Source organism: Prionailurus bengalensis, chromosome D4, assembly GCF_016509475.1.
Source record: "Prionailurus bengalensis isolate Pbe53 chromosome D4, Fcat_Pben_1.1_paternal_pri, whole genome shotgun sequence".
NCBI classification, from domain to species: Eukaryota; Metazoa; Chordata; class Mammalia; order Carnivora; family Felidae; genus Prionailurus; species Prionailurus bengalensis.
In genome coordinates this window covers 82873666-82897806 of record NC_057359.1, presented here as the reverse complement: position 1 = coordinate 82897806, position 24141 = coordinate 82873666, and the positions used below count along the sequence as shown (strand labels likewise).

Sequence of the window (24141 nt, the reverse complement as noted above, 5' to 3'; positions counted from 1 at the left end):
GGACGCTTAACCGACCAAGCCACTCAGGTGCCCCCAGCTATAACGTTTTTAATACAATGCTGGGTATGAAAACACCTGCCATGGTGTTTGGTACCTAGTCAGGGGCTTGATAAATACTAATTCCTCTTCCTTTCTCCTAATGAATTCCTGGTTTCAGACAGTCGGGTGGGATTGCCTTTACACATCAAGACTTTGTGCTTCAAATTTGAGGCAAGAACGAAGGCATTGGTAGATACACTGCCATTTTTCATTGCCCATGTGAAGGTAGTAGAGAGAGCCAATGTATCTGTGTCCCTGAAAATAGGAAAACAAGGCAATTAGTTCCTTCTCTCCTCTCCAGACCCAGAATTGCGCGGGGGATCTTATAGCAGCCTTGATATCTAGTCTGTTCAGGAAAGGAAAAATCAATGTGGCTTGGTCCTTACAGGCCATTTAAAAAAAAATTTGTTTTTTAATGTTTATTTGTCTTTGAGAGAGAGAAACAGAGTGTGAGCAAGGGAGGAGCGGAGAGAGAGGGAGACACAGAATCTGAAGCAAGCTCCAGGCTCTGAGCTGTCAGCGCAGAGCCCGATATGGGGCCCAAACTCCTGAACCAGGAGATCATGACCTGAGCTGAAGTCAGACGTTTAACCAACTGAGCCACCCAGGAGCCCCCTTACAGGCCATTTTTAAAGGGAGAAAGAAAGTGTGATTCTAGTGCCTCTTTCCATGTGCTGCTGGATGTCTGGGCAAAACAAAAAAATCTTTTAACTTCATTTCTTTTTTTTTTTTTTAACGTTTATTTATTTTTGAGACAGAGAGAGACAGAGCACGAACAGGGGAGGGTCAGAGAGAGAGGGAGACACAGAATCTGAAACAGGCTCCAGGCTCTGAGCTGTCAGCACAGAGCCCAACGTGGGGCTCGAACTCACAGACCACAAGATCATGACCTGAGCCGAAGTCAGACGCCTAACCGACTGAGCCACCCAGGCGCCCCCTTTTGACTTCATTTCTAACACTGGGCAGTTAAGGCGAGAAGTGGGGCCCTTTGCACAGGCTACCTGAGTCAGACTTTTTAAAACTCTCTGCTTGAAGTGTTTATTGTGCCAGCCCTGAGGATGGTCACGGTTCCTGCCTTCCTAGAACGTCCAGCCTAATAGAAAAGAGACATTTATGGGATTGTTGCAACATGCACCATTTCACATTGAAGGAACGGTACAAGGAGAGTATGTGACAGGGAACCTTGGTCTACTCTGAGGGGTCAGACCCAGGAAGTGATTATATTTGAGCTGAGACCTGGAGGATGACAGGTCGTTGTTCAGTACGGCAGCCACTATTCGCATGTGGCTATTTAAATTTTAATTGATTACAATGGAATAAAATAAAAACTTCAGTTCCTCAATCACACCAGGAGCATTTCGAGCACTCAGTTGCAGCTACCACAGCAGACGACACAGACAATAAATTATTGGCAGACAGGCCTATCGGACAGCGCTGGGTTGTGGGCAAGGGGGTCATGGTGTTGGGAGCATTCCGGAGGACCAGGCCCACCAGAGGTCTTGGGGTGCACGAGAGGCCAGTGTGACCAGAGTCCAGAGGGTGGACGCCATGGAGGGGATGCAGAGCCTCGAATCTGAGAGAGGCTGAGGCCAATCACCCCGGGCCTTGCAGGCCAGGCTAGGACTTTAGTCTTTATCCTCCAAGCAGTGGGGATGCTACTGAAAGATCCTAACAATCAGAAGTGCATAAAATAGACAGTGAAAGCATCCCTGCATAGTTCATGCTTGATACGTGGCGCTTTCGATTTTTGCCATATATACTGCTCAGCAACTTGCGTTTTTCCCCATCTGGCAGTATTTTGTAGATCCCTTTTCCTGTCAGAAGTGGATAGGAGCGTCTTAGAGGGGGATAGGTGAATCGTGGGCCGTCTTTATCTCCACCTTCCTGCCTCCCCGCCTACAAGTTGCAACCGAGTAATAACAAAATAAATCCGGGGCGCCTGGGTGGGTCCGTTGATTAAGCGTCCGACTTCGGCTCAGGTCATGATCTCACAGTTCGTGAGTTCGAGCCCCGCGTTCGGTTCTGTGCTGACAGCGCGGAGCCTGGAGCCCACTTCGAGTTCTGTGTCTCCTCCTTTCTCTGCCCTTCCCCCGCTCCCACACTGTCTCTCTCTCTCTCTCTCTCAAAAATAAGTAAACATTAAAAAAAGTAAAATAAAATAAAAAGAAACCTATATCTGTTGAGCGCTGATAAGTTATCTTCATTCTGGTGGGGAAGAAGATATGTAAAAATACTGGTTATTCAGAAAGCTGAATATGAGGATGATGATATATACCACCCGAGAGCCCCTTTTGGAGTAGTAGCAAGCTGCCTGTGGCTCTTCTGGGGGAGCCTGACTACAGACAGCTCTCCTGCACTGGGTCCTGGCCATCCGCACCTGTTCCCGGCACATCTCCAGCATGGGGCCTGCGAAGATTAGGATCAATGGAAGGAGTAAGCTACTGTGCCCTAAGAAAGAGTTATTTGTTCTGACAGAGGGTGTCACAGAAAGGGGCTTTTTTTTTTTTAATGAAAGGATTTTGTTCAAGAATAGGATAAAGAATATCCCAGGCTTAGGGGTGGTTTGGAGACCTCTGAAATTCAGTAGAAGGCAGCGTTGGAAATGGAGCTTGAGCCGAGCCCATAGAGGGCCTTGAATATTGTGCTAAGAAATTTGGACTTTGATTATGTGAGCACTATAGAGCCACCAAAAATTAAAAAATTGTTTTCAACGTCTATTTATTTTTGAGAGAGAGAGACTGAGACAGAGCACAAACACAGGAGAGTCAGAGAGAGAGAGAGACACAGAATCTGAAGCAGGCTCCGGGCTCCGAGCTGTCAGCACAGAACCCAACATGGGGCTCGAACCCAAGAACCACAAGATCATGACCTGAGCCGAAGTCAGAGGCTTAACCGACTGAGCCACCCAGCACCACTGGAGCCATCAAAAATTTTAGAGGAAGGGAGTGATACGATGTAGCCTCTTGTTTTAGAAAGGCAAGTTCACGCAAAGGTTGTCTGAGACCAGGGTGAAAATAGAAGGGCCACCAATTGAAAGATGGTCGCAATAGTCCAGGTAAGAGGAAGCATGAATACCAAAGCAAATTAGGCTATCCGCTCCACCCGCTATCCATTTTACGCCCATCGTATTGTAATCTTCACAACGTAAGTAGGCTGCAGTTGCAGATACGTCATTTTACAGCAAAGGAAATGGAAGCTCAGAAAGGTTAAGAAAGTAGGAAAGCCAGGTTTCTGATCTTAAAATTCGGTGAGTCAGGCTACCCTGCCACCTGAGGAGTGCATGGGGACAGAGAAGCAGATGAAATCAAGATCTGTGAGGTAGAGCCTTCCGTGACCAGGTGAAGCAAGAACACGGTACAGGGGTCGGGGGTGGGGGTGGGGTGGGAAATACTGCTTTTGCCATTGCACATGTTGCATTTACAGTGTTAAGACTGGGCTGGCTGTCCGCCTCAACTGCTTCAGCATCCGGAGGTTCCTTTTCCCTGCAGTTCTGGTTGCATCTGAGTGGTGGCTTTCTGCAGAAGGGGAATGGGTGGGTATCTGTTTCTCCCCCAGTCCTTCCCAACTGAGACCAGGTTCTTGTAGTGATCAGTCTGCTTGAAGAATGTGATCCTAGACTTTCCTCCAAGCAGAATGGCTCAGCCCCTGGAAATGCCACTTAGGATATCAAAACATTCTTTTGCCTGTTCCTTCATGTAGCAGCAAGGGCGGAATGGTTACACCAGCCAAGCACTGCTGGCCCTTCTGGGAACTCAGTCGAGCAGGAGACGTGGTAGCCCCAGTTCACCTTTGCGGTCCAAGCGGCCTCAGCAGGGTGTCATTAACCCTGTCTTAGGGGTCAGGGAAGGCTTTGCAGATGAGGGGACATCTGGATTCCCTCTTTTCCCTTAACCCAGGGCAATCTTTCATTTGACCATTAAGGAAAAATACCTCATTTAAATTCTTTATTATAAAAGGAACATATGCTTTTTAATAAAGGATAATCAAAACAATCAAAAGTGCATAAAACGGAAAACAAAAGCATCCCTGCATACTTAAAGTTTGATACATGGCATTTTAGATTTTTACTACATATATAAGCATATATGTATGTATATGCATATATAAATTTTTAAATGATTCATGCTGTATATATTGCTCTGCAACTTTCATTTTTCCTCCCACTTGGCAGTATTTGGTGGACATCTTTTCACATCAGTTCAACTACTATCACATACTTCTTAGCAGTTATGCAATATTTCATCGTGAGGATGGGGTATAATGTACTTCCTTGGCCCCCGTTTATGGGCATCTGGATGCTCTCTCAGAGGGTGCATAGATGTTCACAAAAAGGACAGGAAGGGACAAGAGACCATGCTGTCTGAGTAGTCACCATGTGTATGGGCTGGACAGTGGTGTAGGCTTCTGGATAGTAATTCACCACCCGTCCAATATACGTTAAGTGGGGCTGAGGGAAGTGAGGCCAGTTGAGCAGAGTGTCAACAACGACTCTTGAGACATTGTGATGTTTTTCTGCAGGTGGTGATGGCCGAGGGTGGGGGCGTTGAAGGATCTTGACGGAGGGATTGAAGTGACTGGATTCGTATGTTTCTGACATTACTGGGACAGCTGTGGGTGGGTGGCACTGAGGGGACACTGGAGACCGAGAGCTCGTCTAGGAAGCTACTCCACCAGTCTGGGCCAGAGAGGGTGGATGGAGCTGGATGGCACAGTGCCATGGTCATGGGCACGGAGAGGAGAGGGCGGATTTGGGACCTGTTTGGGGTGGTGGAGGATGGTAGTGGGTGAGGAAGGGGAAGTGTGGAATCTAACATCTGCCTCTGGCCCTGGAAAAGAGGAGCTGGGTGACACTGCAGTGACCAAGATGGGGTGGGGGGGGGGAGAAGCTGATGCATTCGATTTAGTATCCTCTTCTGTTTGTTTCTGTCTTCCTCCCGATACCTCATTAAAGGAGGAAGCCATCCTCATCAGCATTTCCATCGCCCCCAGATTATGCCCAGCGAACCCCGATGTTAATGATTTGACCAGAACCCCTGCGAGTACTCCCGGCAAGTTCAGTTTTAGATGTATGACTGTGGGTTATGTTAAGCCTTCGTCGGCCCTCGCTTTTATTTAAAGGACAAAATGCTATCACCGGTTATCAGATGCACATATGCTTGAAGTTTCCAAGTTGGAAGTGCTGACAGAAGCTTCTCCATGTTGCCGGGTGAGGAGAGGTCTTCCGAAGTCTTGGCCTAAGTGGTCATGGGGGCAGCGAGAGCCCGGGACCACTTGGCTGGTTTCAGACCAGCTGGGGCAGGCGGGAAGGCACACACTCGTATTTGCTCAGTTACAATCAGCAACGACTTCTTTGTGTAAAATGATAATGAGGCCATTAGGAGAGGCTCACCTGAAGTGCAGCGTTGTGAATCCAAGGTAATTAAACACCTCCCGAATGAAAGGGAAAGGCCGGGGAAGGTTAAGTGAGGAATAATCTGCAGCACAGGTGGCCCAAGGCCTTTGAGGAGCTAGGAGAGTGACAGTGGCATGCACCATTTCAAAGGATGGAAATGTCACCCTAGTCCCTGGGAGAGGCAGCATTTCTGTTACTGGGAGGGTGGGAAGTGGGCGATATATATATACATATATATATATATATATATATATATATATATATATACACACACACATATATATGTATATATATATGTGTATATATATATATATATTTTTTTTTTTTTAACATTTTAATAAAGCATGTTTCTTTTTCACATTGCTGTTTCAAGTTGAAAGTCCGTGACAGAGTCTGCCTGGGTGCCGAGTGGCCTGCCTTGCTCTTCATGGGCTCTCACGACGGGCGAGGGGCTTATGTGTCCCAGAACAGGAGAGGTCACCATCAATGGGATATTTACTCCCAGGTGTTGAGACATACTCAGAACTCCTTCTAGAGGAAAACTGTTTTCCTTGGCCTACTTCCAAGCAGAGAGAGGGTAACCACCCCCCTCTGTGAATATTCCCATCGCTTCTGACTTCCCAGAGAAGGACATCAGCCATAGCCCGACCTTCGCTCAGTTTACTGCTCAAACACATAGCACGCCCCATTAGCAACAGCATGGGATTTTTTTCCCTCGGCTCGGTAAACCCTCCATGGTGACTTACTGTGTGCCAAGCACAGTGCTCCATGACTTCGTGTGCCCTTCCAGCTCATCTTCATAGGCTCTGGCAACAGAGGATTTTTTTTATCCCTTCAGTTTCTTCAAAATCTCTGCTGTCTCCATAGCGTTATTCGTAATGGCCAAAATGCGGAGACAACCCAGGTGCCCATTCCCTAGATAAATACATACGATAGATAAGATGTGGTATGTCCGTATGGCGGAATATTATTCACCTGTGAAAGAGAATGAAGTATTGATAAGTGCTACAACATGGAGTAACTTTGTTTATAATGAGCGTGATGCGAAGTGAAGGGAGCCAGTCACAAAAGACCGCATATTGTATGATTCCATTGATGTGAAATGTCCAGAATAGGCAAATCCATAGAGAAAGAAGGGGGATTACTGGGTACATAGGACAGGGTGAAGGAGGGAGGTGGGGGAGACTGGTCGGGAATGAGAAGTAACTGACAGTAAGATGAGTTTCTTTTGGGGGTGATAAAAATATTTGGGGATTAGATAATAGTGATAGTTCTTTTTTTTTTTAATTTTTTTTTTCAATGTTTATTTATTTTTGGGACAGAGAGAGACAGAGCATGAACGGGGGAGGGGCAGAGAGAGAGGGAGACACAGAATCGGAAACAGGCTCCAGGCTCCGAGCCATCAGCCCAGAGCCCGACGCGGGGCTCGAACTCCCGGACCGTGAGATCGTGACCTGGCTGAAGTCGGACGCTTAACCCACTGCGCCACCCAGGCGCCCCAATAATAGTGATAGTTCTACAACCTTGTCATTATACTAAAAATGGCTGAACTATATACTTCAAATGAGTGCATTTTATGGTATGTAAAATATATCTTCATAAACCACTAAAAAATCCCTTATGAGCAGCTTGTTAATAAGAAATAATGTCCTAGGAGCATTTCTAAAGTCTATGTAATCTATCCCAGATCTGGGATCCTTAATATTTTTAGGTTCACAGGCACCTTTAGGGATCTGAGGAAAACTGTGGAGCCTATGCCCAGAAAAATGAGCATCACTCGTTCATATTAAAATTTGTAGATGATTCATGGGCCACCTGCATCTAATTTTTCTATTTTATTCGTGAATAATGTCAGGCCGTTACATAGTCCTACATCTAAGCCCATACACCTTCCTGAAATGTCACCTGTGTGCTTAAAAACCGTCATTAGGTTTACATTTCCCTCAAGAAGAAGGAAAAAACTCCTTAATGTACTCACAGCACCTCTGACCTCTGCCTCCCTCCCGCCCCCCCGCCTCGTTTTAAGCCATATTCTCCACCATTCTCTCCACGGAACCTACAGTCCTTTCTATTCACTGAACTCCTTCTCACCATCGGGTTTTTTCCCCTGTGTTTGGTACTGTTCCTTCCCCTCTTTGCCAAGTTATACTTCCCCCTCCAGATTTCTTTTTTTCTTTTTTTTTAGAATTTTTAAAAAATGTTTATTTATTTTTGAGAGAGAGGGAGACCCAGAATCCGAAGCAGTCTCCAGCCTCTGAGCTGTCAGCACAGAGCCTGATGCGGGGCTGGAACCCACGAACTGTGAGATCGTAACCTGAGCCAAAGTCGGATGCTCAACCGACTGAGCCACCCAGGCGCCCCCACCCTCTAGATTTCTGTTCAAGCCTGATTTCCTCTAGGAAGCCTTCTTTGACCTCCTTAGTGAGCTCTGTCATACACACATCACAGTAGCAAGGTCACACGGATTGGTATTTTCCTTCCTGGAATGTCAGCTTCATGAGGGCAGGGCCCATGTCTGGTCCTGCTCACCACTGACTCAAGGCTACCATATTGCCATGTTCCCGGGGTACTTTTCATATGGAACACAGTGTGAATGGTGTGCCCAGAAGTTGTGCAGTGTGGCATCCTGAGGGGGATGGAAAGCATGTTCAAAACAGACCAGGAAGCTTGATGTTGTCTCTGTCATTGGGGGCAACAGCCACCATGTTACACAGTCTTTCCCGCGTTGAGGATTCACAGGGAAAAATCTCTTTTAGTTCCCACTTCCAGGAAAACGTGTTTTCATTTGTTCGGCTGGTTTGTTTGTAATACATGGACGCACAGAATCTCACAACTCGTGTTTCTCTTTTTGCTTTGACCACGAGGAGGCCCTTAAGTCAAATTTGCAATGTAGTTCTAGCCACCATGTAAGACCTTATAGCTTACATTTATATACTAAGTATTTCTGGCGGCTTTTCCCAGTTCCATGGCTTTCTTGTCTATTTTTTAAAATCTCTTGAGGAAATATCTACAAGCTGCTACTGTTTCTTCAGAGTATGAATTATATAATAATTTGTATTATACATATATTTGTATACATTTGATAAACAATTATTAATATACTTATTTAACATATAGAGTATGAGGTGTGAGATATATATTGTATGTTCTAAATAAGCCATTTATTTCTAATATATAAGTAAGTAATAATATGTAAGTAATTTGAAGAGGAAGTAGAATTGGCACCAAGATAATGTGTGTGGTTTGGGCTCAGATTCTAAGACTTTCAATTCATATTCCAATTAACCACTTCTTGGATTTGTTCCTAGACCTGTATTCTAACCTCTGTGAGACTCTTTCGCCCTTGTGAGACAGGAACACTAATCCCTCCCTTGCAAGATTATTGACAGAATTAAATTAGAAAATTGATGTGAAAGCACTTACCTGGTACACTGAAACTACTTAGAAAGTGGTTTTGTTTTTGTTCTTATCTGATACCCTCTAATAGGAACGACCTTCTATTCCAGTTGGAGAACCTACCCTAATACTGAATGCAATTTTGTCCTCCCAGCAGCGGCGATATGAAAGCCATCCCCCGCCCGGGGAATTGCTGGAGCTCCGTGCGTGTTGGGCTTAGCTGGCCATGCTCCCACCCTGCCCTCAACCTGTGTCTCCTCTCTCTCTGTCACCAGATCTCTTCACTGAAGAACCGGCTGAAGAAGGTCTCCACAACTACGGGGGATGGTGTGGCCAGGGCCTTCCTCAAAGCCCAGGCCGCTTTCTTTGGCAGCTACCGAAACGCTCTGAAAATTGAGCCGGTGAGTAGCTTCTTGGCATTTACAAATCCATGTTTGGTCAGGGCTGAGAAATGTACCGCAGGGGTCACAAGAAGCCAGCTCTTCATCTGGTTGCTGAATTCACCTAGAAGAGTGTGTGTGTGTGTGTGTGTGTGTGTGTGTGTGTGTGTGGTGAGGCCAGGAGGGCGCCCTCTCCTCACCCTACCTCTTGGCATAAAGAGGTCGTACTGCCCCTGTGACTCTTAAGATCCCTCCCCTCCCGGGTAGCCCCAGCTGCATGTAAATACGGTGCCCAGACCTCACACTCACCTGCTCTCACTGCGGATCCTCTCCACTTAACAAATGGGGAAACTGAGGCTCAGAGAAGCAACACGACTTGCTAACCAGTGGAGGAGCCGGATAGTCCCAAAGCCTGTGCTTTCCCTCTCTGTCCCAGTGCCCTTTTCCTTTAAAGGGGCCTCTACTCCACCCTTGAGAAAGCAAGGTGTCCTGGGGATTCACTTCTTAGGTGTGGCCAAGGTGGAGTGTGCAGAGGACTGGGAAACAGTGTTACCCGCCTCCATGGCCCTTCAGCCTTCCTGAGCCTCAGTTGCCTCATCCATGTCCCCCGCCTGCCCTGTGAGGTGAGAAGTTATTGTGGAGATATCAAGACATCGGGTCAAACCAAAGAAAGTACCCACTGTCCCAGCTTCAGTGGGAAGCTTTCATCTAATACCCCTCTACCCGGCCCACTCCTGGCCAAGGAGAACGGAGAAGTTGGCTTGGGGACCTGGGTCACTCTGTATAGGAGAGAACGTGGAGGGCAACCTTGCCGACAGCCCTTTTCTGTCAGGAGCACAGAGTTCCCTTCATCCTGAGCCGGCGGGTGATGGCAGCCGACCCCGGTCGGAGTGGGGATGAGGGGCCAGCTTAGGCTGCGCTGTCTGTCGGCCAGGCCTGTTTGTTTCTGTCTTTTGTTTTAACTTGTAGCATTTTATTGTCTTAAATGACAGCAGGTGAGTATATGTCAGACGGTACATTTCGTGTGCAAACTCTGATAGTGACTCTCGGTTATGCTTCCCCATGAGCCACAGTTACATGTTAAGATTTTTATTTTTTTTACCACTTTGATTCGGTCATGTGTCTCAGCGAGACCCAGAATAGGAGCAAACACCTGCTTTCCCTTCACCCAGGACATACTGTCCGCAAAGTGGGGGTCAGGGAGCGGCGGCCTCGTGCCACCAGCCTCCTGTTCCTTGTCTCCCGTCTCGCACTGAGGCCTCACTTGCTGAGCTGCCTCAGCCTCAGGCAGTGTCATGGTCACGTAACATAAGGGATGCACTCTCTTCGTGCTTCCTGTGAACGACTTCCTTGGGGTCCTCTAAAGCCCTTAAAGCACATTCTCTAGGTCTGCCTCCTGGTCTCCAAGCGAGGCAGCTCTCCTTCTGTGTCCTGACCTCGGGCCCAGCCAAACCAGTCAGGTTTAGGGCTGATTTGAGCGCCCGTATAATTCAAGAAAAATTTGGCTGTCTTCCCATCCTTAGAAGGAGAATGGGATAACTGGCCCGGTCCTTCCCCTGTGTTGCTGGGAACTGACAGACGTGCGGTGTCTCCACTTTTAAAACGATCTCGTTATCGTCGTGTATGTGTCGAGAATCCGAAGGCTGTTGGATCTTGGTAGGCATTGCTGGATATATGATCTGGGCACAAGTTGCTCCTCAGAAGAAGTTTATGGTTGTACTTTGCACTTGGCTCTAAAAGGCATTGGGTTTAAGGACGGAAGCCCTGGAGTTCAAAGCCTGGCTGTGTACTTCCAAGCGGTACGACCTTGAACAAGCCACTTAATCTCTTTAAACTTCAGTGTCTTCACCTGTGAAATGAGGATTAGGATACCTATCATTCTGCATCCCCAGATGGTTATAAGGATCAAATAAGCCATAAAACGTTTCATAGGGAAGGTGAAACTTGACCTGGGTCTGATGGTTTAGGTTTGGAAAAAGAAAGAGCCTCCGTTGGTGTGGTGGCTGTGGAGTTAACTGAGCGAGCAAAGGCTCGGAGGCAGTACCCCTCACGGCCACTTTGTCTGGGGCCGTGAGTTTGGGTAAGGAGAGGGGGCTGCAGGAGAGAGGTTGGAGCCAAATTTGACAGAGCCTGGGATGCTAGACTAGAAGTGTAAACTTCACCCCATAGGGAATGTTAGTTTTTCAGCAGAGATGTGTTTGAACAGTAAATACAGGAAGCAGGACCAGGAGACCGGCAGGGGGACTCAGAAGAGAGCCCTCTGGTGGTGACACCGGGAAGAGGTACCATGAAGAAGAAATGTCTAGATGGGTCTACAAAGGTAAAAAATAAAGGGCAAAGATAAAAAATTATGGGGCAAGAAACGTCAAAATGCTTCCCAAGACTTCTGGGAGAAGATGATGATGCCCATAAGTAGAAAAAGAAAAAACTTAATGCAAACGTGTTCCCAGTAGCTGTATTTATCATGGTAAAATCATAAACAGACTAAGTGTTCCGAATAGGCAACTGGTTAAATAAATTTAAAAATATCCATCTGCTAGAATATTACATAGTCGCTAAAAGTAGTGTTTTGAGGATAGGATAACGAGTTTGGTTGTAAACATGGTACCTTTCGTGGAGTCTCAGCTGCCATTCGATCGTAAAATGCACCCTTACTTTAGGTACCATTACGAAACAGGAAAGGGTGCTGCCGATGACAATTGGATGCCATCAGTTGTAAGACACATCCAGATTCCAGAGATGTGTGTGTCTGTGTGAAGAAATCTGCGCCCTAGAATCAGTGAGATATGGCAGATTTGTCGTGCTTTCTGTCCCATTCATCTGCTCCCAAAGAGGTTTTTTCTGGAAGGCCGGGAGGGAAGCCAGAGGGCCTAAAATTTTCTGGCCAAGAATCATCACCATGTTACCTGGATGGTTTTTGAACCATAGATTTAATTCTAGGCAATTCCTCTCATCTGAAAGATGGGATAACAACACTTTCAATGCAAGATTGTTTGGGGGATTAATTAAAATATTGACTGCAAAGCACATGTGAGCCCAAGAAGGGATGACGGATAGGGAGCACTGGCCACATGGGGGTGGCGTGGGGAATGGTGCCTTGGGTGGCAGTCAGCACAGTGCTGAGAGGGAGGTTAGGATGACCTCCCCGGGGCCACTTGTCTTTTAGTTGTTTCTCTGGTTATAAAAATAGCACCTGTTCTTGGTTTAAAAAAAAAAAAAAAAAAGTTTAAAGTAACAGAGAACTAGAAATGAGAAAACACCCGTGATCCCATCATCTGGAATTAAGACATGTCAGCATGTTTCTACCTAGGCTTTAGGGTTTGGGGGTCCTTTTTGTTTCATTCTGATTGTTTTTTTGGTTTTTCACTTTCAGACAGTTGAGATATTCCTGGCAAGGCTGTCCAGTTCCCAGTTAATTTGGTTATGCCTTTAGTATATTGCAAGCATTTTTTCACATTATATAAAAACTCTTCTTAAACATCATTTGTAATGGTGGCACATATCTCATCAGATGACCCCAGTGGTTCTCCACCCTGGTGTGGATCAGAATCATCTGTGGGGCTCTTTAAAAAGGCAAGTGTCTGAGGTTTGTGTCAAGTCCCCACAGGCTGCCATCCGTTCCGAGGCCCACCACATTATCCTAATGCTGGTTCTTTCGATCGTCGGTAACCTTTCACCATTTTAAATCACACTGTGATGAACATCTTTATATAAATCTTCGTGCACGGGCTGAATCATTTCCTCAGGCAGAATCCCTGACGTGGATTCACTCGGTCAAAGGATCGGGGTACACTGAGGCCTTTGATACATAAGGGGAGGGGAGAAAGCTGGTGGCCAGAAGCAGGCGGTAGCCTGGAGGGGAGAGCCTCTGAGGCAGACTGCAGCACAGGGCCCAAGCAGCAGCCTTGTGTGCGGAGAACATTCCATGGCTGATGGCAGAGGAGAGCCCGCGAGACGGAGGGCACAGCCAGCTGCTGGGAGCTCCTGTGGCTTGTCTGCTATGGCCACTTTGTCGCATGTCCACGGTGACCACCACGCTGCTACGGTGTGGCGGCCTCCCACCCTGGGCCGACCCGCGTAGTCGCGGGACTTGGGTCACTGCAAAGTCACAGCGTTTGGGTTTTTTAAAACACGAGACATGACAGACTAGACTTGTGCTCCTTTCTACTCTGCTTGGCGGCCAGCTCCTGCTGTGCCCCTTGGTGCCCCCCTGGCTTTGGGAGGAGGGCGAGCCCCAGGCTGAGGGGCCCAGAGCTCACTGGAGACTTTTAACTCTTTGGCCTTTTTTTTTTTTTTTTTTTTTTTGTCTCTCCTACTGGAAAAATTTCAAAATGCAGCTGGCTGGGGAATCTCGAGCTTCGTTTTCTTTCCCCTGCCCGGAAGGGAAGAGGGAGGCAGCCCCCTGCTGAGGCCGGCCACATGCCAGAGCTAGGCTGCTCCCGTCCATGCCTTCTGCCGTGTGCTTGTGCCCGGCCAGGAGGGCCTGTGTTGGCTCCCTGGCGGTGTCTCTTCAGGGCCCCCGTGAAGTCTTTCTCCCAAGGGTCAGAGACTGAGACACCAAGGGTGTCCAGTTAGAGCCAAGTCTACCTGCTCGGCGGCCTCCCACGAGGCTGGAGCCCGGTTCATCTCCAAGTCGGTCCATATCTGTGATGTCAACAGTTCCCTACAAATGCCCCCTTACTATCCATTTTACAGGGCGGGGGTGGGGGGTGGGGGTGCGGGAACAAAGGCCCAGCTGGCCAGCGACTTCCTGGTGAGCAGTAGAGCCAGGAGGCAGCCTCAGGTCGACCTGACTCCAAAACTCAGGTTCCTTCCACCACACCCTCTTGCCTGTCTTTGTTCTGGTTTCCTCATGCTCCGTGTTAACGACTCTGTCTCTGCATTTCCAGCACTGGGCCCGGGGCATGACACGGTGCAGGCATCAATGAGTATGTTCTGGAATAGCAGGTGGCAGGACGGTTGAAAGAAAGTAAGAAACAGAGAAGTGTATGAGGCCAGGATTGTGCTCAGGGTGCTCAACACAAACCCGCCGCATCCTGCCTTGTCTCTGAGGCTTTGGAGGTTGGTGCTACCTGGCAGAGGGGAGGGTGTCTGCAGATCACGGGACCCATTTTTCCGTCACCCAGAGGATATGAGGCGCAAGGCCCAAGATATTTAACAGTATCGGCCATGCCAACTTGCTCTCTTCCACTTAAAGGACAGAACCACAAGCGGCGAGGCAGCCCCGTTCGGAAAAACCCCCTTTATCCATGTCAAGCGGCGGCCCAGGCTCCAGCTCATTTATTTAGGCCTTTCTTGCTCTCTGACACGCCTCCTAGCAGTTGCCAGGCAACTCTGGGAGGAGCAGTGTGTGTTAGGGATTAACTAGTTAGGGCTGGGGTCCTTTTTGGCAAGAAGGGGATGAAAGACAAATGATTTTAATTGCTGGCCCAAGGATCCTTTCTGTGCCTGGTGGAAGATTGCAACTTTTCGAGGATAGGTGATAGCAGTGTGGTTCTTAATTTGCCTCGAACGAATGAATTTTTAAGACTCTTACTTTTGCCACACTCCTTTGTTTAAAATTATATCATCGCGAAATCTGAACGAGACTAACCCTACCACCCTCCCTGTGGAAGACGAACCACAGTGGCCTCAGTTTTAAAGAACTTTCCAAAAGAGAATTGGGTGCTTTCATTTCATCCCTTTTCCTGTTCAGAGTTTCTCGCAGCTCACACATGGAGTCATCTTAAGGCAGTGCATTTGAAAGTAGCCGCTCCCCCCTCCGGCCCGCTGCGCGTCTTGGTAAATGTTAGCAAAACTGACGCCTCCTGTTCTGGGCCGGTCATCTGCCGAAAGGCCGGTATAGATGGAGCGCCATGAGAGTTGTTGACTCGGCAAGCCGGTGCGGCTCTCTCTGGGCCAGCCTGCCAGCCAGACCCCCCGCACCCCCTCCCCATGAATGGAGCACAGCCCCTGCCCTCAGGGAGCCGGCGCTGGGGTGGAGGCGGTGAACCGAGTGAGATCACTGTTGTATGTTCTGCAGGAGGCCATGCGGGCGGCATCCTGCTCGCTTCGTCTAGCCCAAGAGGCCCAGCTTCCAGATCAGCTGTGGGTATGCTGGCATCATCCACCTTACAGCCCCTGATTTTGCACGTGATTCTGCTGAGTCATATTTATCCACCTAAAAAACCCCTTAAAGACGGAGAAGTTAAGATGAAAGCAGATTGATAGCCTGGCTTTCAAGCATGAGCGGGTGAGGCTGTGTCGGAACGGGTCGGAAAAACACCACGAATATCTGTGTCCTGGTTGAGTGACACCATTGATCTCATGGTTTCGAAAAAGCGCAACTGTGTGTGTGTGTTTATTTTCAGCGTGCCAGAAAATAGAAGAATGTTTAGACACCAGAAAAATTAAAACATCACGACCGTCCCACTGAACTAGCCCAACTACCTCAACCACCTTTCATAATATTCTCTTAAATTATTTTTTCATTTTGCAGAGCGTCTACATAGCTGCTGTCAAATCTAAGTGAGAAGTTTGTTTCCCTTCCGTTTAACATCACCTCCCACGCATTTCTGGATAGCTGCAGAGCATTCCTTCAGGCATAGCTACCATAATTTCTGGAACTACTCACATCGGACCTCTAGGTCGTTTCCAGTCTTGTAACGCTATAGTTAATACCGCGCTGAACATCTTTGTGAATAAAGCTCTGAAACACCATTTCGAGGGCTCCCGAGTAGAAGAAATACAAGTGAGATGCAGGGACCTGACGGGGTGCCAGTGCGTCACCACGTGGGAAGGAGCAGATTTGCACTGACCCCGTCTAACAGCTCTGGGGGGGGGGGGGGGGGGGGGGGGGGGGGGGGGGGGGGGGGGGGGGGGGGGGGGGGGGGGGGGGGAGGGGCGGAAGCATGAAGAGCGCTTTGTGGTGTGAGTGGCCTGCTCTCCACATAGGCGAGCGGAGGGCACCCAGAACACATATAAGGGTGTTACTAAGTTATGCCTCCATCTTGTGCTAAAAAAAGGTTTGAGGACCCTTCAAAACAATGTGTACTGCAAGACAAGAGTCGGGATGTGAGGGAAGCGGGGGTGGTGGGGGGAGGAGAAAGCCCGGAAGAGGCCGGTGTGTGCGCCTCTGTGCTGACTCTCAGATTCTCCGTACAGCTTGGGAGTAGAGGGCTGGACGTGGAACCCACGTCTGTCTTCCAAAGCCACGGTTTTCTCTTTTCTTCCTTTTTTTTTTTTTTTTTTTTTTGGTGGTAAAACGTAACATAAATTTTTTAACTTTAACCATCGCTAATGCCATTCGGTGGCGGTAGGGACAGTCCCAATACTGTACAACCACCATCACTATGTGTTTTCAACATTTTTCATTACCCCAAACAGGAACTCTGAGCCCCGGAAGCAATAGCTCCCCATTCCCCCAAACCACCAGCCCTCGCTAACCTCTCGTCTACTTTTTATGAATTTTCCTATTCTAGATACATCATGTAAGTGAAATTAGACCGTATTTTGTCCTCCTGTGTATGGCTTATTTCACTCAGCGTAACATTTTCAGGGTTCGTCCACGTTGTAACGCGTGTCAGCCCTTCATCCCTTTTTCAGGCTAAGTGATATTCTACCATATATACATACATACCCCATTTTGCTTATCCATCCTTCTGTTGATGGACACTTGGGTGGCTATCACCTTTTAGCTATGGCGAATACTGCTGTGAACATTCCTGTGCATCTATCTGCGGGCGCCCCTGTTTTCAGTTCTTCTGGGTATATACCTAGGAGTGGAATTGTTGGGTCATATGGTAATTTTATTTTTGAGGAGCCACCAAATTGTTTTCCACACAGAGCCCATGCTGTCTTTAAGCAGACAGTGGTGTGTTTGTGAAGCATGGATATGTACCCATGAATATTCTGTAGGAAAAGTTGGTGAAAGATTTTATTTTTCCAGTTTATTTTAGGCAAGCAGATAGGGAATTAAAGCCAAAACCTACAGTCCTGAGCTACACAGATGCATTGATGAGAGGAACCTTGAGTGGACTAGAGAAGGGGCTAGTGACTTACTAGTCACCGTTTTTTTCTCCGTGTAGTGTTCATCCCAGGTCGAGATCACAACCCTGGGAATGAAGCAGGGAGAGGAGAGGTGTGACCACCTCCGGGACCCCAGGGACCACCACTGTAGCTCCGTGGGTCTGAGCAGCCAAGGAGGCAGAGTGGGATGGACAGAAGATGTCTTCAGCCACCTGGGTTTTTGTCCTGGCTCTGTCATCTGCCAGAAGATGGCCTTGGAAACCACTTAACTTCTCTGAGCCTCAGTTTTCTCATCTGTAAAATGCAAATAATGCCTACCTTACAGGACTGCTGAGAAAAACAGCAGTAATGTATGTCAAGCACAGCACAGTGTTTCTGCTGACAGTAGATATTAACTAAATGATAGTGACGACCATTCCTGGGTCAAGGGAGTAAAGGAGGAAGAGGAGAATGCCATCTTCTGGAACAGTGGGGTCCATTCTTGCTTAAGTGTCAGATTACCTGAAACCAGTCACAACACAGTGAGATTCTGGCCCATTTATTCCTGTCTTTTGAAGTAACTGAAAGTTTGGCTTTTATCTCAAATGCTACATAAAGGATGTGTGAGAAGACACATAATATCAAATAAATACTGGAGGAAATAATTATTAATGGTGTTGCTCACCAGCACTTACAGGCAAATACGGGGGTGGTAGGTACCAAGGGTTTAAAATTAAGAAATACATTAGAGTCGATTTTCTTTAAATGTGCAAGAGAAAATATAGTTAATATTTTTTCTGTTTCATTCAAACGTTTCTTGCCTCTTGGGAGAAGATGACCGTCATTCGATATTGGCCCCAATCTCCACGGTCCACCTCCCAGGGCAGGGACCCCTATGTTGCTGGCATCTTGAAGCCACACCACAAATGCTCACTGGTCTGAGAGCCATTGCTCTAGACTGCCCAAGGACAACGTAGGTCCTTACGTTAAAGAAGATGAGAACTGGAAGGAAATCCTCTTAAACACGATAACCGAGCTTATCTGAATGAGTTCGAAAAGCATCACTGAATATGACCAAAATGAAATTCCTGTATGTCCTAAAATACTTGAAAAAATAAACCACAGCGAGTGTATCTTAGACCATCCAGGAGGAGTTCTGTGCTTCCACTTGATCTCCTATCATAATCCTGGCTCCTTTCTTACTTTGTTCCTATAGGACGGGACCACATTTTGTACTCCTTGGGGTCCCTCACATAGTCTGATATTTAGCAGGTGCTCATTAAATATTTGTTGAATGTGTCGATGGACAAATGAATGAATGGTACCTGTTTTCCCATGCTGTGCATCGGGAAGACTAGTGGTCATATTCCAGTGTTACATAATAGAGATGCTTAGTTTAAAAAGCAAAACAAAACGCAGCTCCATTAGAGTGTGAGAAGAAGAATGTGACACAAACACCATGTTGTGAATGTATAAATGTAAAACAAAGGCACAACCCATCAGCTACCTGGTAGCTAACCACAGGCAGTTAGGGTCTGCAGAAGATCGCCCTGCACGAAATCACCATGTGCAGTAAATGCTCAGTTCTAGTTAGGAGCATTCGAGAGGTGAGTGTGTTAATGGAATAAACTCAGTTTTCAATACTGTATCTTTGCAGAAGCAGCAGCAAAGAGAAGTGGTTGCTATTATTGGAGTTTTAAGTCAAATGATCTCACTTGAGGGTCTTTTACTTTTTTATGGAGACTCTGAAAAGGAAACCTTTCTGATCCATTTCCAAGCAGTGATAACATTTGACAATTTAGAGCCTGCAACAGTGAGCTGTGGCTCCGTGAACTAGGCAGACTGTGAGCTTAAGAACAGGATTCTGTCTTATTGTTTCTTCTACCCCTGGCACACAGTAGTGGCTCAGTAACCTAAGACAGAGTGATGATGGATTTGTTCTCTGGAGGACATTATGGTGTTTGTGATGATTAGAAGATAACATTGTGGATTTATTTCCCTCTCCCCACCTCCCAGACATGCATCCACGCTAACTTTCTGTGGGATGTGGGTATTCTCAGAAATACCCGGCTGTATCACATTCAGTCTTGTGTTGCCCTTTCACAAAGAAATAGAAACCTCTGGAAGGCAGTAGAGTGTCATGATTACTCATGTATCCCTGGCACAGAGCCTGATACACAGAAGGGGCTTAATAATTATCTGTGGAGGGAGTGACATTATAATAGTCCTTACCTATAATGTCCTTAGTTGTTTGGGAGCTGAAACATAGCTTGGTTAAGTAAATCATTAAGACCTGAAGTCTTAAAAGAAAACAGTATAAAGCATTTGTTATATGCTAGACTGTCCGTTATTTGATTTTTACAGCCCCCATATGGAGAGAGTGTCCCCATTTTACTGATGAGAAACCAAGGCTAAGAAAGGTCATGTCACTTTTTCAAGAAGTGGCAGAGCCAGGATTCGGACCATCCATCTGTCTGATTCTAGCAACCGTGCTCTTTCCTCTGACCACTTGCCGCAACGGTGATTACCATATGGTCCATGTTACGTACAGTTTGAGGGCATTTCAGAAGCAAACTGAGCTGGTTCCCTCTTAGGAGTCAATGTCTCCAATCTGTGCAAATGTTTCTTGAAAAATACAGGTTAAACTAACACCATTTATAAATTCTTTTGCAAAGGGGAAATGTCAAAATTTTAGACGTCTTTTAAAAAAAACATTCCTTTAATAGATAATTTTAATTGCCTAATATTTTGTTGTTTAAATATTTGATACTTGTGGTGATAATTGGATGAAAAAGTAAAACATTTGAAAGGGCAGCCCGCCCTCCTCTTTTCCTGGGCTGACACCTAGTGGTGAGTTTTGTCATGGCAGTGTTAATCCGGGTGCTGAACTTTCTTGATAGTCCGTTGATTTTAGGATTTTTAAAAAATCAGTTATTTACATCATAAAAGTAGCTGCATTCATATAAAGTTAACTTATGAGGGAGAATCATAACAATGGAACTTTTATTTGATTTAATGTGAGATTTAATTATAATCCAGCCTTGCTAGCTGAAAGTGATACATACAAGTATTTAAAATCTTGGTGTACTGGGGGTGCCTAGCTAGCTCAGTTGGTAGAGCATTGCAGCCCTTAATCTCAGGTTTGTGAGTCTGAGCCCCACACTGGGCATAGAGATAAATTAAGTAAATAAAAAAAGAAATATAAATTCTTGGGACAAACAACGCTTCCCTGCCCCCCCCCCCCCAAACTTGGCCAGTAACCACCCTGCCCTGGGCACTGGCTCGCACACGCCGTGCCTAAGACTCGATCGCTGTGCTTAAAGACAGTGCGGGGCAGAGAGAGAGTTGCATTGAGGCGTGGTAACTGCGACGGTAGAATGTCGTATGAGGTGGTAGGCATCCGAATGCAAGGCGAATCGCTCCGCCCGGGTGCAAAGGGGAAGTTTGCGAGGAACGGACGCATGTATGTGGCACTACGAGAGGAGGAGCAGTTAGTTCCCCAGGAGCAGGGCAGAGAGTAGCTCACGCAAAGGCGAGGAGCTTTGGAACTCCACGGCATGGTTGAGTGCCGAGGACCGTCGCCTGACTGGAGCGTGGACAGGAGAGTTAACCCAGGGTAAAGTGGAGAAGGGGTCAGGTCCAGTCCATGAAAGACCTAGATGGTCACAAAAGAGCCTTTGCACCAATACCATAGACCAGCATTTCTGGAACAATGTTCCTGGAAATACTAGATCCACAAGATATTATGTTTTCTGATCACATAAAATTTGGGATTGTCGCACAACGCATACTGTAACTCCTTTTTTTTTTTCTTTAAGATATTTGCTATGCACGTTACTGAAGCCTTGCTGTAAAGAAATCTGGTTAACTTTGTTTAACCTAGCATTTTTCCAAAACCCTTTCCCCGACCAAAATACCTATTAGCATTGCACGCATCTACTATCCTCACCACAGTTTGGGAAACACTTCTGTAGCTAATGATTGATGATGAATTTTCCTCACTCTGAGGTCATGGAATTAGGATGCCAACTGTGGTCATTTTACCCCTGTCTCTTTGCTGTGAACCTCAGAGAAAAGCGTGCTCCTTTTCCAAAGCATTTTTTGTCTGGCCAGACAGAGGTTTGTGGCCAACATGTGGCCTTGAGACATAGAGCCCAGCCATCACTAGACTCTCTCAGTTCAGGATCACAGGCTGCCAGCTGGTCCCCTCAGTCCAGCACCTCGATCAGGGTGTGAGTCAGGATCTATCCAGGACGACAAAAACCCCTTCAGATGTTTACAAGAGGGAAAATAATTCAAAGGAATGGCCGTCCAGCTGATAGAGGAGATGAGACTCAGGGCAGGGAGGTAATCCAGAGATCAGCAACAACGGAGGTGGTGTACCTGAGTTCCAGCGTCAGGGTCAGGGTCACCGGACTAAAGCTGGACCCTCTGGGTGTGTGCACTGGGCGCCTGAGTCAGAGAGGAGGCGAACCACAGCTTCTCCCTCCTGTCCTCCTCCCCCTCCTCATCACTCCTCACAGGCCCTCGCATGGGCCCAACCGGGCAGGAAGCCAGCCGACCTGGGCGCCCGGGTATCAGCCTGCCTTCTACACAGAATAGAACCGAAGAGCAGAGAGTTGGTCCGAGGTCAGACAGGGAGCAACCAGAACCCAGATAATCTTTGTAGTAGCACGCTCCCCACCCCCACCCCTGGCAAATAATGTACAACCCGGTAAAGTTAAAAACCCCTGATTTCTAGTTGGACTTGATGCCAACCTGGACCCTGCCTCTTCTCAGCTGTGTGACTCTGGGCCAATTATTCTGCCCCTCTGAACCTTAGTTCTTCAGTTGTGAAATAGGAAGAAGAATCTCCACTGAAACGATACCTTCACAGGGCCTCCTTGACATATTCGTGGCCGGTTCCTGTTTTATGATGAAATACGAACGAGGTATTTACAGCTTTTCGAGCTTAGCGTGAAACTAACGGGAGTGTTTTGCAAGTCACGTATGTCGGTTGACCACTCTGAACTTCAGTGAATTGGCTGAAGTTTTATTAGCTAGCAGTCATTACCTAGTAGGTGTTTTATTTCTTATCTTAATGTATTCACATCCCGGGGACATGGGGGGGAAGCTTGAAAAATGTGCCCTGGAACGTTCACGTGCTGGAGAGGTTCTCTGCGTGTATTATTGTTACCAGTTCAGTACGAGCTAAAGAAAATTGAGATTCCAGGAGAAGGACCACTGAAGAGATGTTGCACCTTGGGAATCACTTCCTTCTTGAACCACAGATTTTTTATTTTGTGAGCAGAAAAATGCTATCCTCATAAAACTATTTAAAAAATGTTTTTAAGCATTTATTTATTTTTGAGAGAGAACAAGCAGGGGAGGGGCAGAGAGAGAGGGAGACCCAGGATCCGAAGCAGGCTCCAGGCTCTGAGCTGTCAGCACAGAGCCCGATGCGGAGCTCGAACTCACGAACCGTGAGGTCATGACCTGAACCAATGTCGGACACAACCGACTGAGCTCCCCAGGCGCCCCTATAATTACTTTAAGAATTAAATGAGATGGCACATGTAAAGTACTTGTTCTCTGCCCTCCGCAACAAACTGTGGAGGCAGCTTTCACTTTATCCAGCGAATGTCCAATTCACCAGCAGCCACATTGCGCGTTGGTGTGGCAGGATTTGGGGGAAGCCTTAATGGGAGATTATTTGTGTTTGGTTTGCTGTCCCTGTTAGTGATGTGACCTGGCAGGCCTCCGCTCCTGCTCTTCTCGTCGGTCACAGCTCACTGGCATTATTCATAAGCCATTTGCTTAAGACTTTCTTTGCCCATATTCCCACTGTGATGCATTTTTAGTCTCCTCTTCTCCTCCTTTCAAAATGGTCTGTAGGTTTTGAGACTGTCCTGAGCAAGTCATTTGTCAGCTTAAAAGGTCATTATCCTTTGAAGGGGAACTTTTATCCTGAGTTCATTAGTTTTATCCTCGTTTGATGAGTGTTAAGCAAAAAAAAAAAAAAAAAAAAAAAAGTGGGGGGGGGAAGCCCATCTATTGAACACGTGCTTCTTGCCTTTTATTTTTATCTTCTTGGTTAAACGTGTATGGTATTATCCCCAAATTGATAGTTAAGGAACTTAAAGCAGAGAGACTTGAAATAATTTACATCAGCAACTTGGAACAAACATTACTGAGACCCTACTCTCCCAGACGCATTCTAGATGCTTGGAGATAGAGCAGTGAACAAAATAAAGTCCCAGCCCCTGAATCCCTTATATTCTAGGCAGACACAGGAAACAAAGATGAAAGTATGTAATGTGTCGGGTGGTGATAAGTGTGCATAAAAGGAAAGCCGTGGAAGGGGATAGAGAGCCCCGGATGAGGTAGATGCTATAATAAGAGAGAGAGCTGGATTGAGGCCAGGTCTGTCTGCCTGTAGAACTCATGTTTTTGCCACTGGTCCCAGTCTGCTGCTGGTCCTCTTTGGTGATGGCTTCAGTGAAGCACCATAAACTGGGACATTTTGCTTCTCAGTCTGGACTTGACAATTCAGTGTTTCGGGGCGGTGACATTGCATTCCAAGGGTACAAAAGACATTTTTGCTGCACTCCCTGCTGTCAGCCGCATGTAGCCTTTTCCTTCATCTCTCTGGTTTCCCAAACACATTTCATCTTGGTGCAGAAAGCATCTTGCCGGCTTGGACTCAAGCCCTAGTTCTGAGCAGACCAGTCTGTCCTAGAGGAGGGTCCCTGTGACTGCTGGCTCAAAGGAACTCATTGCCTCTTTTCTCTCTACTTCCAAAAAGTGATGTCACAGGTAGTAGCTTATGTAGTCTTAATTTCTGTTTCCTGATCTTTAGTATTCAGTAAGGCAGTTGAATTCCATGAGTAGGTACTGGGCACCAAGAGATGGACCAAGTATGGAACCTGCCCACAGGATTCAGCTGGACCTGGGTTCCACTTTTCTATT

General features: G+C 47.0%; 1 protein-coding gene across 11 annotated transcripts in view; it reads left to right on the top strand.

The window, feature by feature from the left end:
* Window positions 1-24141, top strand: part of DENND1A (DENN domain containing 1A) — a 513010-nt gene that overhangs the window by 349173 nt on the left and 139696 nt on the right. For all 11 annotated transcript variants that reach the window (XM_043566883.1, XM_043566886.1, XM_043566881.1 and 8 more), the window contains one exon: window positions 9103-9228. In XM_043566883.1, coding sequence (XP_043422818.1) covers window positions 9103-9228 — 126 coding nt within the window. The remainder of the gene's footprint in view (window positions 1-9102; window positions 9229-24141) is intronic.